The 14,208-nt window shown below is 42.2% G+C and overlaps 1 protein-coding gene across 1 annotated transcript in view; it reads left to right on the top strand.

Annotated features, from left to right (window-relative positions):
- Positions 1-14,208, top strand: part of LOC105285455 — a 43,479-nt gene that overhangs the window by 19,473 nt on the left and 9,798 nt on the right. The window contains exons 2-3 of the mRNA XM_011349668.3: positions 8,079-8,153; positions 10,708-13,975. Of these exons, the coding sequence (XP_011347970.1) occupies positions 8,108-8,153; positions 10,708-13,975 (3,314 nt within the window). The 5' untranslated portion in view covers positions 8,079-8,107. The remainder of the gene's footprint in view (positions 1-8,078; positions 8,154-10,707; positions 13,976-14,208) is intronic.

Below are 14,208 nucleotides of genomic sequence, written 5' to 3'. Positions count from 1 at the left end.
AAAAGTTCTTTTGTGGCGTTTAATGAAAGTTCCTCCTGCACTCAACTTGATAAATCTTTGAGGAAAAAAGAAAGGAAGGTGAGAAAAAAAACCGCAAGAGAAATAGAAACTTTCGTCGTTTTTTTCTTTTCAATGCGAGTTCTTGAGAGCACGATTGTTTTACGAAACAATGTGTGCCGATACGATCCAATTTTGAAATATTTTTCACAAATTTAAGGAGTGTGACAGAGATAGAGAGACAGGATAAAGAGATACTGGTTGTCTTTTTTTCTACACTTTGTAGAAATATCATTGATTTTACGCGATATACGAAGAAATTATTTCGCACATCTCGCTAAATGAATCAATTTCGTCTTACAAACTTGATCGTATTGCATTGAAACATTATTCGCGCCATAACCAGGCGATCTATTAATCATCCGCATGAAACTTCTCCAGCAGCGGCAATTTGCATTCTCAAAACGCATATCTGCATATCAGCCGGAGGCCGTAGCCGTAAAATGCAGTGCACGCGTAATCGCTCATTAATGCAAATTCGTCGCGACTGGGAGCGCAAAACGTGCGGCGAAACAATGGGGAAACTGGCCGAGGACGAATGAATCGATATCCGTGTGTCATTCCGTCATTTGCTTGACATTCACGTTGCATCACGTTGAATTCATTCGATTGATAACACTCGCCGGCCACTCCCACCGCGCAGTTTTATTTCACGGATGCATCGCGCGTAGCGCATCTCATTGCAACCTGTAACGAGAACGATTCTGCGTTTGAATCCAAGTGTAACCAATCTTCTCGTATTAATCCACGATCCTATTAATCACGACGCGCGACCGACATCGTTTAATAGCGATGCAGTATATCCGCACGTATCTGTGAAATGCACGCTTATGTCGATTTACCACGCGTTTGTCTTTTTCCTTCCGTTTTTCCGTTTTTCTCGCACCGCTTATTGATTTTTTTCCTCTTGTAATTGGGTTACGCGAAAAGTATTTTCCTCCCCCCTCGAGGTTATCCGTAATTGGATTGGCACATACATTTTAGTTGAAATGACAATTAACCATGCGTTGCGGCTGATTCGGTCAAATGTTCGTTTCAATTTATTTCGCGCACCGCATTGTTCGCATATGCAATCTTTTAAACAAGATAAATATATTTTTTTCGAATAGGTTCTCTCCGGAATTAAAATAACCGACCTTTTCTCGTTCACGTTGTAAAAGCGGATTATTCTAGCAAACAAGCGCGTTAGATTTCTATTTCAATTAAAGTGTTAGAGGTGAGATTAGCACAGGCTTCGAGATTTCTTTCAGTTAACTCGAATCGTTCGCATTGGAGCAAAAACTCAAAGAAGATTAAAGCATATAACCTGTGCGCTATTTGCCGTCTACTTAGCACCGCGCTTTCTCTATGTCTTGACATATATTCGATCTATTCCACGTGTGATATATTCAGTGTTCTATATTACATAATGACGTCAGAGACGGAAATAAATATAACAACTGACACAAATTGAAAATGTCATTAAATTAATTCGCGCCGATATGCTTGTAATAATTTCAAAATGTAATTTATGGAAATCTAGTCAAATTGATTTATAAATTAATGCTGGTTTTTATATAGATTTTTATGCAAGTTAATGCGAATCGCATTTGCGCGATAGAAATCTCCGAAGCGTATAATTCTAAACGACACTAAACGTGCGCCTTTGTCCGCGCTCTTTCCTCATCAAAAGTTTCTCACGATGTACCAATCGAGTTCAGGTTTCAAGGAAATCCATAGCGCCGATAGATGTAATACTACGGATCACTCACTTTATAACTTTTATAATTAAAAACTAAACTTGAAACACCATTCTGAAATGTGAAGTCATTCATCTTTTTCCCATTATGCAAACCTCGTGCCATGAAATAATTCAAACTAAATTCTGAACTTAAATTCAGCTGCAACTCTTTATTCTGTAAATTTGATTTTAAATTTGTTCTTCAATATCACGCACAGTTATTTAATAAATCACATAACTATTACAAAATTTGTTACACATATAAAATTTGTACGCATATATAGGATAAATCAAACAGATACCGACATTAATTATGATTTTCAAGGACAGCGTCACGAGAAACATATAACAGCAAACTAATAATTTCTCCCTAGAGGCACATACAACCGACCGAGCATCGAATACAATAAATTTCAGGCTGAAAGCTCCACGTCGCAGGAAATAACTTCCGGATGCGCTCCCCGAGACATCCCAGAACATCTTTATTCTACAGTGCACCTCGCGAACGCCACTTACAAAATACCGTTAGCGCCGTCGCGTTGGGACTGGTCGTCCTGGTGTCCAGCACTTCGTGGCCACGAGCCACGAAGACGTCGTGACGGATGCAGTCGAAGTTAGTGGAGCATACAGCCACGCATCCGGCGAAGCATCAGCCGCGGCCAACAATGGGGCACAAAGGGGGAACAGGTGGTCACGCTTGGCCGAGCCGCCATCCACACACCATGCTTAAGACCGATGGTTCTTCTTTCTCATAGGATGCTCGGTCGAACACCCTCGGTGCACGGGAATGTAAATTTACCGAGGAAACAGCGTACACGCGGACACCCAACGCGACTTTGCCGTCATGGGAAAAAACGAGCGCATTCAAAAGGCAGAGCAAATTGGCCGCATCATACTAAACACACTACATGTTGATTAAGATCGCGACTGGAATCTGACCAAGCTTGATCTGATAGCAGGCAGGCTATCTCCGAATTGGTCAAATCCCAATCTCTAAATCGCAATATCAGTATGTAATGTGTAGCTGGTGCAAGTTGAAGGAAGAAACGCGCACCCTGAATTAATATTATAGAAACGATAATGCGGTCGAGTGGATTAATCGCTCTATTTGTATCGCGATATCTGTGCAACGTTGCAAAACGTTATTTATAATTTTCCAGTCAGAGAACGGGAATTGGTAAACACGAGAATTATGTTTCGATATATCGCCGTTTCGATACATACATATGTTTAATGTTCAATATTGTATTGTTTATTTATTGTTGACTGTTGTATATGGAAATCTGGTATTATTAACGCCGCATGTAAATCGTCATGTTTTAATGGACCATCAGAAATGATTCGCAAATATATATCATGGACATATTTATCGACCTGAAATTCTCCGTAAAAGCTGTATCCCTCATTTAAAGCCGTAAAATGCGGCATTGTTACGAGACGGAGACCATAAACCAAATTTTTAATACTGTTTGAGATGATATCGGGTATCGTTAAAGCCGCACTCTTTGTTTCTCAGGTAGACTTTCTTCCCGTGTTTCGTCGTTTCGCCGCACTTTTATGAAACTCTTTGAATTTCACTGTATCCATGACGCTCTTACGAGCTTTATTGCACCCCTGCGCACAAAAAGGATATTGCGGCTTCGTGTGGATGCCGCGGCGAAATAATGGAGGCACGCTCAGAGAGAACGCAATCACACGCGATCATCTCTCTCGACTAACCGCTTTCTCAAAAGTATTTTGTTGAAGAACCGCAAAACGCTGGACAAAGGCTGATAAAAGGCAATTGGAACAGTCGGAGTACGCGTAAATCGTCGGATTTTACGGTTTCAACACTTAAACCTCCCAACAAATTTCGAGCATAAACCCGTGTGACAATTTTAATTTGGTTCTTTAGATTAACGTAGCTATATATCGTAATAATGATATTTTAGTTTAATTCAATATCTCTCTAAACCGTCGACAAAATCACTCCTACTCGAGTTATTAAAACTATGTACGAGTGACGCGATAGTTCAAGCCTCAATAGAATCAATAGATGATTCGAATCTCGCAACATTACAATGCGATCTTTCTCGCGCGCGATATTCACGATATTTACAACACATCACCGTTTGAGACGAGGCGAGAAAGTGCACTGGAAAAAATGTAGGAGAATTTACACGCTCGAGATGCACAAGTGTCTGCGTGTAACAATGAGTCTTTAACTATCCCGCGATTCACGGGGGTGGTTCTATTAGCACGTTAATGAAGGAAGTTGAGTAATGCGAATCTATGCGGACGTGCTTGTGCATGCGCCTGGGACTCGCGCTTTGCAGCCGAGGAAGAGCTCATAGAGGCACGGGGGCACGAGAGTCTGATGCGCCAGATCGCCGAGAAATGTGTTTCACTTTTCCGTTCGCGATGACGGCGGATCCGACATTGCGCTTCGCTGGTAAACGGCGCTTTCCGTAGCGCATCGCTCGCGGCTAAGAGAAAGTGCAACGTTTTCCATTAAATTTCTACCGAAGGGCAATGTTTGCCGAGTATTGAAATCTAGCACGATATGTTTCAAGTGTCGAATAAATAAACATAAAGTGTTTTAGGCATCTTGCACTGGAAATCTTCTTGAGTTCTTGAGGAAGTTCTTTAAAATGCTGTATCATTTTAAAAACAAAGTTTAGTTTTAGGATTAATAACTGTTAATTGTAAAGGTACAAGAGCTAGTATTTGTTACAAGTATTTGTTTTCATGGTTTTACCAACTTGAGGACGGACGCATGATAACATGAACATGAGATGAGATCGCGTGGCTTGTGATTATCTCTGACGTCTTATTAATAAAATAGGAGTGTTGCAACGTCAGAGTGCATTTCGCGCGACACGCGACGACAGGCGGTTTCTTCTACACACGGGATATCCGCCGCCGTGATTCACAGCGGTACGGATGGATTTAAAAGCTGAGTACAAAACTTTCTACTATCTCCCGATATGTTTTATGTCTCGGATGAGACAAACGACGCGGTGGCCCGAATTGCCGACGTAAAAAGGTCTCTCGCGACGGATGGAAGAGCGGAAAAGGTCCAATCAACGAAGACAAAGGAAAATGCGTCCTTTATGTATCCCACTTTTCGTAGCAGAGACTACCATTGAACCGTCATCCGTTGGACCCCTATGATCGCTTTGCACCGCTGCGGCGGATCAATCCGAAACAGTGGCAGTATTCATCGTGAAGCAGAAATGCAGGTTTATAGCAAAAGGTTTCAAATTTGCGTGCAAAACAGTTTTGGAATTTAATGATATCACTTATGCTTGCCTGGAGGAAGATTAATTGTTTATCAGTTATTATCAGTCAATTTCATTGAATTAATTGCCGCTTGTTTCTCAGCGTTGTTATTAAGATGATAATTCTGAAGTGTGTCAAACATCATCGCAATCACGTACAATGTAATCTACCTGGAAGAGCATACATTCGCGCTCATTGCCCGCAAATTGTAGTATTGGTTCCGGTGGGTTATCGCCCTCACTAGGGGCGTAAGTAAAGCGCGCACGTTTGCCAATACAGGAGGATGATGATGCATCGCGTATGGAGGATCACATCAGAATAGCCATATCGTCCGATCGCGCGATATTGGCCAGTCCGTGTGACGATAAACAGCGGAATCCGGAGCTCTGGGCAAACGCGTCCAGGGGATGAGCAATCCCCCGTAGATCGATCAGTTTCTCTGTTCGCCAGTTGCCACAAAGGGAAGGCAACATCGAATTCAATGCACGAATGATAACGTACGAAACCGTGTTGCACCAAACGACGAGGCCAGTCCCCGAGGCGCGGACCAACTTGTACTAATCTAATTGACAAGCCTCGAGGTCGACCTCCTTTGCCACTCTGTCTAGCTGAATGGTCCCCGCGGGCTACGTCATGGACGATGTAACCATCTACGAATCCCTTACATACGCGTACTCGCTTCATTTTCACATGACCAAGGGCGCTTCTGGCTGCTTAATGTCACTCATACAGCTGACGGCGTAATCCTTCCATGCGCTAATTAATTGAAATGCCGGGATTTCTTCATCAGCCTCGTATCTCGCGCGTGTTAAGTCGGTTCCTCGCAGCGCTCGCTCTTGTGCGGAAAGATGAAAGATAAAAGCGTGTGTAACTAATGCCACTCCAGGCGATTATTTTAATAAATAAATGTAAAGCGCGCGATGTTTTATCGGATTTATCTGACGCAAGGACAAGGATGAAGTCTCTCCTATTTTTCCATATCTTTCCACGAAACGCAAATACGCGCGCATCTCGCTTGAACAAGAACTAAAAATGTATCCACGTGCTGATGCATCGCGCGGACATTTTCCCACGTGGTTTGCATGCAGCGCGATCAAACGAGATCTGAATTCGCTCGGAACGCATAAATCGCGAACAAACCTCCTAGTCAATCATACGCGCCGTTAATTACGCGCGAATACCATGGTAGACAAGCATCGTTTCACCGGGGGATTGAACTCCCCATGTCACGCGTCTTCGCCAGTGCGGCAACTTCCGATTTTCAGTGGTGTTTTATGAAGCGTCCCTTATTGGACCATTCGACACACTGCCATGAGCTGCCCATGGAATTTAATAGATACTTCGGACGGTTCTCCCCGGAATCTCATGCCGAACTAATAAGGAAATACGATGCGAGCTTGTGTGACGTGGCTCTGAAATAAGGATGATAAAGCGGGACATAGTCTCACAGAATGAAGCACGGTAGGACTCGTAAGCCAGCTTTATTCCAGTAATTTGGAAGAAATAGTGATACACGTCACGGCACATGACGTGGCTAAAAAAATGCGTGAAAATTGAATTTTCGTATGTATCCACTTCTCTTGATATTGCATAACGTGATGTAACGTTTTAAATGAGAAAGGATCATGATTTTTGCGAGTTCGTGTGGGCGAACGAGATTGAATTTTACAATGTGTACTGTTAATGTGTACTGGATGCTCCTGAATATTTTATCAAAATATTTTATAATAAGTAATTGAAATGTTAAAAATATTTTGATTTGCTTACACAAATTGTTATCAATTTTTCTGTGAAACTCTGATACAGTCGAGACTTCTGCAATCAGTACAGCGTTAATACATTAAGCTACAACAGATGTGCAGCCTCTGCAACGACCATAATAGACCTCCGACATTCGCGGGGATAGATATTGTACTTTCTACGATTACTTTCTACAATTAAAGCTATATCAGTACGTGCTCGCCGAACGATACCACTGCCCGCAGCGAACGTGTTCGTATAGCAAACGAGGCGTTGAATAGCGGTATATATCAACCTACATATTATGGAAATTGAGTAAGTGCGATCGGACTTTAATGCAACTCTGTTTCTCTCACGTCGTCGACCTGATCGTGAGTGTCGAAGTTATCACGAGGCTCTTGTTGCATCTCTCTTGCCATCTGCATCACGCAAATATTACATAACTCAATATCACTATGGTTTATGTATATGAAAATTAATCTATGAAATCCTTTTCCAATGTTATCTTTTTCCAAGTTTTGTTATCCAATATAATCGGATCTGTACGACGTTGAATTATTATTATACTTTCATATTAATTTAAAACCGATAAGGATAACGAGGCGATATTTACTGCCCGATATCCTGTAATCGATTATCCTTGATCGAGGTTCTACATCTGTGTAGAACGTTGCAAGGCTCGCGCGAGATAGAAACTTTTAATAAAGCCTCCATGCTGCATTGCGGATCGGAGTTTTATGTTATACCCCCTAAGGTGAGCAGGCTCGTAAACGAGGTCATCTTCACAATGTTGAAAATTGTGCCTGCGTATGTGTATAGCGTCCTGTATCCATTTCCAAGCTCTTCTCGGTCGACATTTTTTCTTGAATTTTAATCAGCGGCGCGAACTCCTCCGCATACTAATATCGCTAATCTACCCGAAAGACAAAATATTTATACGTTTTCTTTTTATTAAAACTTTCACGTTCACTACTGTGTCACTATCGAAAGTTTTGGAATATTTTATAATTTTCTGTTGACTGTGTTTTATTCTTTATTATTGGATATGAAACCAGCAGATATTATTGTCAATCTCAATTTACACAAAAATGTCACATATCCGCTTTCACATATACTCAATGGATATTTAAAATATTCCGTTGAAAAATACTCGAGAATATTTAATTCCAAGCAGACTATCGGACAGTTACAAAAATAAAAATGTTTTCGACAGACATTTATAGCACATGCTGTATGTATGTTTCTATAAAAAATTGACACGAACATATAGTGAAAAACGAAATTGTGTTATTTGTTGCAGAATCGAGCGAAAGGATCTAACGGACAGAAATGACTCGCAGAAGACCATCCTTCCTCATATTAGGAGTGTGCACAGGTGAGTTTTATAATTTAAACGCTCCTCATTTTTCAAACTACCCCTTTATTTCCTATAAGTAATAGCTTGAAAGTGAGATTAAAAATGTATGCAAAAAATATGGATCTTAACGTTCTATCGCGTTATGTCAAAGGAGATGAACAGTATTTTAAGCGGATTTTGCAAGCGATTATTTCGAGTCGTATCGCGCGCATTACCGTCCAGAAGAACGATCGGATAGCATCTCTCGGTTGCATCCTGTTGCATTGTGAACTCGTGATGTAAAGCCTGCCAATCGAGGTGACTGCACCAAGTACTGTTAGGTCTACTGCTACGCGCCCGCCTGCGAGTTAACTGTAACTCACAGCTTAACAACAAAAATCTTCCCTTCCACCACACGATGGGCCCGTCTCACCTCTCGCGTTTATCGTAAACCTGAGCATTTCTTGATCTAAATCTTGTTCCTCGAACACAGAGCGGGTACAGAACTCTGTGATGGCTATTTAAGATAGCAGTTAAAACGGCATCTTATTTTTTTCATTAATTTGTAGGTTGAAATATAAATATGTTTGTGTGTTTAGAAAATTAAATTATAGGATTTGAAGGTATTTCTTATCTTTTGTTTGAATAATTTAATAAGCGAAAGGTAATAAAAGAAATAGCTATCACAAATGTCTTAATGTCTTACTTTACAGGATAAACAGATTGTATTTGTGTATAATTAGTGTAACATTTTTCAATTTTTTTATAGTGTAAATTTATTTTTGATACTGCGATGATTGTGATAATTTATTTCGGGAAATAACAGGAAATATAAGAACATTGGATCGAAGAAGATGATAATAATAGAAACTTCGCGAATTTAGTTAATTAGCTAGATTTAATGTTCGCAAAATGAGGTGCATCAGTCAGTGACGCAATCAGTAATGACGCGGGCAATTATTTTAATGATGTTTTCAACGTGCGAATAATTAAGCATTCGCTAACTACGAAGAAACTGAAATAACTATTCTTTTCTTTTTAATTGTACTCTGATAGGAAAAACATCATATTAACTACAAACAATTACGTATTTCAGATGTATTTTAATTAATTTTCTACTTAGACATATTAATTAAGTAAAATACTATGTGATTATAAAACAATATGAAAATTTTCACTGATTACAAAAGAATTGCGTAAACATAAATCAACGACTTGGGAAATGTCTATTGTTAAAAGCTACAATGCAAGCTATCCGATGCAAATAAATAAATGATTGCGTATTGCAATTATCTTGTTGCAGAATTATATAATTTCGGGGTATAGAGATACAAAATGAGATTAAATTAATTCAAATTTGATAATGTTGAATAATACATCACCAATTAAATGTCAATCAATCGAAATGCATAATATCTGTTGGAAAAAATACTTTGTTATATAAACATTACGCAATAGCTGCTTTTCTAGACACGTTGCTCAATACAGGATCTAGAGAGCATAGAGAAGTACCATTGACACGATGATCTATCAAGATAATATCTAAATATACATTGCACATATTTATGTCATTTTCATACAGGATGTTCGCTTCATTAAAGCAGACTTTAGTTATAGAGTGTTTTAAAAACTTATTTATTAAATTTACATTTTTTAATATATAATTTCTCCGCGAGTTATGAAATTTTGAAAGCTCGATTTAAATATCAAGGAATACAAATCCGAACAATGAGAAATGGAGACTCGTCTCTTTTGAAGTAAAACAGATAAAGCGGATTTTTCTGGATTTCTGGATTCTGGATTAAACTGGATTTAGAAAATCGGTATTCCACCGTAAAATCTTCAATGCTCCTAGCAAATGTACCAGAGGTATCGAGGTGCAAAATCAGGTGGAAATCAGGTAGAAAATTCTCGCTGTGTACGAGTTCGCGCGTCAACGAAATAAATATTTATCTCGGCTTCAGCGTGCTCTCGAGAGGAATGGTCGTATCGATCGTAGATCGGCAGAACACGAGGACATAGTCAAAGTCTCTGCATAATTCCGAGGTCTACTTAATATTCAAACGCATGCCTCTCTCGCCACGTCGTGTGTCCGTGCCGTGCCATAGAGCCGCGCGGTTTTCAATTTCCCGTAGAGAACGCAAACCGTATCGCAGGATCTCCCGTGAAGAGAACATTCCGAGGGAACTCGCCGGCAATTCCACGGGCAACCGGTTTTTCGATCCATTAAACGCCTCATCTACGCCCGCTAGATTTTTATTGCGCTCGTGCGCCACGCCAGGAACTAGTTAGTCGTCGTCATCGTCGTCTAACGAGCACAACTTCTGTCTGCCGTACGTCAATACTCATTATCATGATCCAATGTACCATCAAATGTGCAATTGGGCACGCACCGAGCGAGTAAATCGAGCGAATGTCACGCCTCGAAGGTAGCTTGACGATCTTAGAATTGAATATTCCGCACATTTTTATTCCGAAGAATAAAAGAGTTGCTAGTATATGTGTGTATCAAAAAATCGTTATCACGATAAGATATTACACATTCAGAAAATAATTTAACACAAAGTAAGAATCAAACGTTATGTGATTTCAGGCATCTTTTTATTGCTCTTTGGTGTTGTGGTTGCGGAGGTCACGGAAACGTCGGCTGCGGTATCACAGAAATCCGACTCCCAGAAAGGGCCAACTCCCCAGGGAGACACGACGATTCTGACGAGAGTCTCTTCAGTCTATCAGAACCAGTCGACTGTAGGAAAGGACGAACGAAATATCGACCCGACGAAACGAAGAACTCACGATGGCGAAAACGGATCACGCGACAGTGCCAGCAGTGATGAGAGCACGAGTAAGAACGGAGATAAAAGCGATGTGTCGATGGCACATGGCGACGCGCATTCACACGCGACAAAATCTAGCGATGAATCTGACAGTTCCTCGTCATCGGATGGAAGTAGGAAGCCGAGACACGGCGAGATCGCTGCGGAAAGCTCCGGGAAAAGTACGAGCACGAAAGCCATTTCAGAGGACCCTCTCAGGTTCTCCAGAACGAACGAGCTGACTGCGGCGACCACAAAGCCGGCTTTGAACGACTCGAAGCAGGACAACAAGAAAAACTTGGAGAACGCCACGCTCGGAGAATCTTCCAATCGTGAAGGAATATCGAACACTACTAAGATCGTTCCAACGAGCACGAAGAAAAACATTGTCAACGAGGAGTTAAGTGTTGTAAAAACATCCGAACGCACAGAGGAAGAATCTCCTGCCAAGCATGAAGAAAAGAAGAATGCAACTGTTTTGAATAAAGAAGAGGCAGCGACAGTCACGTTCGTCGGAAATTCCTCATCGACGGCTTACAAATCGATATCGGGAGACGCGAAACTCGACGAAACGAAAGAAAAGGTGACAAAGTCTGAATATAAGGAGTTTATTCCAAAGATTGAGTTGAGGAAGGACGATGACGCAAGCAGCTTGAAAGAGAACGCGGAGGATCATAAATCGGAGGATCGCGATCGAGAATTGACAACGGTGCGCGGCGTTCAGCGCGAGGATTCCCCGGAGTCCAAGAGAGACGCGAACGATGTAGGAACGACAGCGTCCGAAGCGCTCGATCTGGAGAAGATCGACGAGAAGGTACACGAAGGGACCATCTCGTTGATTAACGACACGTTCGTGAATTACAATCATTTTTACAAGACTTTGATGGGGAAGGATCCCAAGAGCAATTCCGTGAATCAGACCGCTGACGTGAATGGTTTGAAGGGCAACCCGAAGGCAGAAGTGGAAGTCGTTAAGAACGTGACTCACCTGCCGACACTGAAGATCGTGGTTACCGCAGACGATACCACGAAAAATGATTCTCACTCGAACGGAGTGAACAAGGAAGTCGTTTATAAGCATAAGACTGACGCGGTGGATGAACACCGTGAAAATCAGCAAAAAGAAGACGCTTCAGTTTCTAACGCAACGATCGAGAGTACAGATGAAAGGCGGAAACTGCTTGGAGAACCGGAAAGCCAGGTGAAGTTGCCTGAAACAACGACTCAGAGCGCACGACGCGAGGAACATACCTTGCCCGTTCCTGCAGCCACTCTCAGTCCAGTTCCGCAAGGTAGGACCATCGGTTTTTCCGGAGTTAACGAGTTCCCGAGTATTGAAGTGAAATCTACAGCCTCGACGAAGGCCAATAGCGGATCCGAAGCATCATCAGCGTCGCTTGGTGCAACTCCAAGCTCGCAGAATGGTTCCAAGGCAGAAAAAATAGATCAAAAACCTTACCCTTACGTGAAATCTAGCCGAGAATCATTTCAGCCAACAACAGTAGCTGGTTTGAAACTGGAGGGTGGCATTACCGAAGAAACGTCAGCTTACGAGAACACGATCGGGAGAGGAGAGTCCGAGAAGAAATTTATTGTGACGGAACCATCAGTCGTGATGGAGAATAGCATCCAACAGCAAAAGCTGAACGAGAAAGGTGTAAATGAATCTACGAATTCCACGACGGAGAGGTCTCTCCCATCGGCAACGACTATCCTAACTATTTCTGCCGATGCCGGATCAACAAACGGAACTCTTCCAGAGAAATTTAACGGTAGCGCGAAGGCTGCGGAGATGATGGGTTCGGGATCGAACGGGAACGACGTACCAGGTGCAAAAGAGAAGGAGAAAGTGACTGCACGTAGAGACGAGGAATACGACGTGACGGGAAATGGAATAACGGAAGTCAGCCTGGCTCCGGACGGCAAAGCAGTGAAATCACATTCCGATGCAGCGACAGAATCGTCAACATCGCGTGTCACGGCAGCCCCGCCGAACACGGATATTCAGATGGTACCGGAAGAAGCCATGATGATTCGGTCGACTCTTGACGTCACGGAATCCACGATAGTTCCTTTGAGCAAAGACCTAGCGATAGAAGCGAACAAATCCACAACTTCGATGACGCCGACGGCAGAAATCAACAGGAAGATGGTCACGATGGTTCTCGAAAACTCCACGGAGTCAACACCGAAGACGAACATCACGCTCCACCCTCTCTCGAGTGCTAATCAAACCATCGAACTTCCATCCACTACTTTGAATCCCGATGAATCTTCAGTCCCGACGACAACATCCATCGAATTCGAGTTTGTCGGTCTCACGGAAGCGATCTCTTCGACAAGTAATGCGACCGAGAGAGGCATCGAGGGGCGAACTTTCGAGGAGCAAACGATGAAGACGACCAATACCATGAGCATAGAATCATCCGTGACGAATAACTCAACGGAAAACGCGGTTACCACGATGAAGCCTGAAGAGTCCACGGAACTTCCAGCAACGACCGAGGACGGTACACCGACGACGAATCAAGTGTCAATCACGTATCACGCGGACAACGAGACTGAAGCTAAGGAACTTCCGGTCACGCAAATCACTCCCGAGGATCGAAGTAATCACACAGAGTCCGCGAGCAACGAGATTACCGTAAACCCCATCGACCCCATCAGCGGCGCTTCTGGCGTTACCGAGGATCCTTCAGGATCCAACGATTCGAATTACGATGCAAATGTCACCGAGATCTCCGCACCAGGCGTGACAAAGCTTCCGCCGAATACGAGCGTCACAACATTGTCGTCTACAACGAACGCTACTAAGAGCCCTCCAGCTTCATTCTCTACGAGTACCTTGGAGCCGAGGGTTCTCTGGAGTACATCAGCTTCCACGGAATCGCCTGACGAGGATACAACGGAGAGTATTCAGCCCTTTTCGCCGGAGGAGATCACGTTCGTTAAAATAGTCATCGAAGGCACTCTGCATGATATCTGTCCTCGACTGCAGGACCTGAGAAAGGCGCTCGCAGACGTTCTCACGAATGGCATGGATAAGTAAGTGATTTCAGGAATTTTTTTCTGAATATCAATTCTTCCGAATCTACTGTATCAAATATGTATTGGTCATATATGTAAGAATTGTGCATATCAAATATATGTACACGACAATGTATATTAAATATGTATACATATCGTTTTAACATTGAAACTTTTACGCGATCTTATGATTAAATTATGCTACTTATTGCAATATCAATTTAGTGTCTACTTTTAATTACATTTTCGTG

The sequence above is a fragment of the Ooceraea biroi genome, chromosome 1 (genome assembly GCF_003672135.1).
Source record: "Ooceraea biroi isolate clonal line C1 chromosome 1, Obir_v5.4, whole genome shotgun sequence".
NCBI classification, from domain to species: Eukaryota; Metazoa; Arthropoda; class Insecta; order Hymenoptera; family Formicidae; genus Ooceraea; species Ooceraea biroi.
This window is presented reverse-complemented; position numbering and strand designations above follow the sequence as displayed.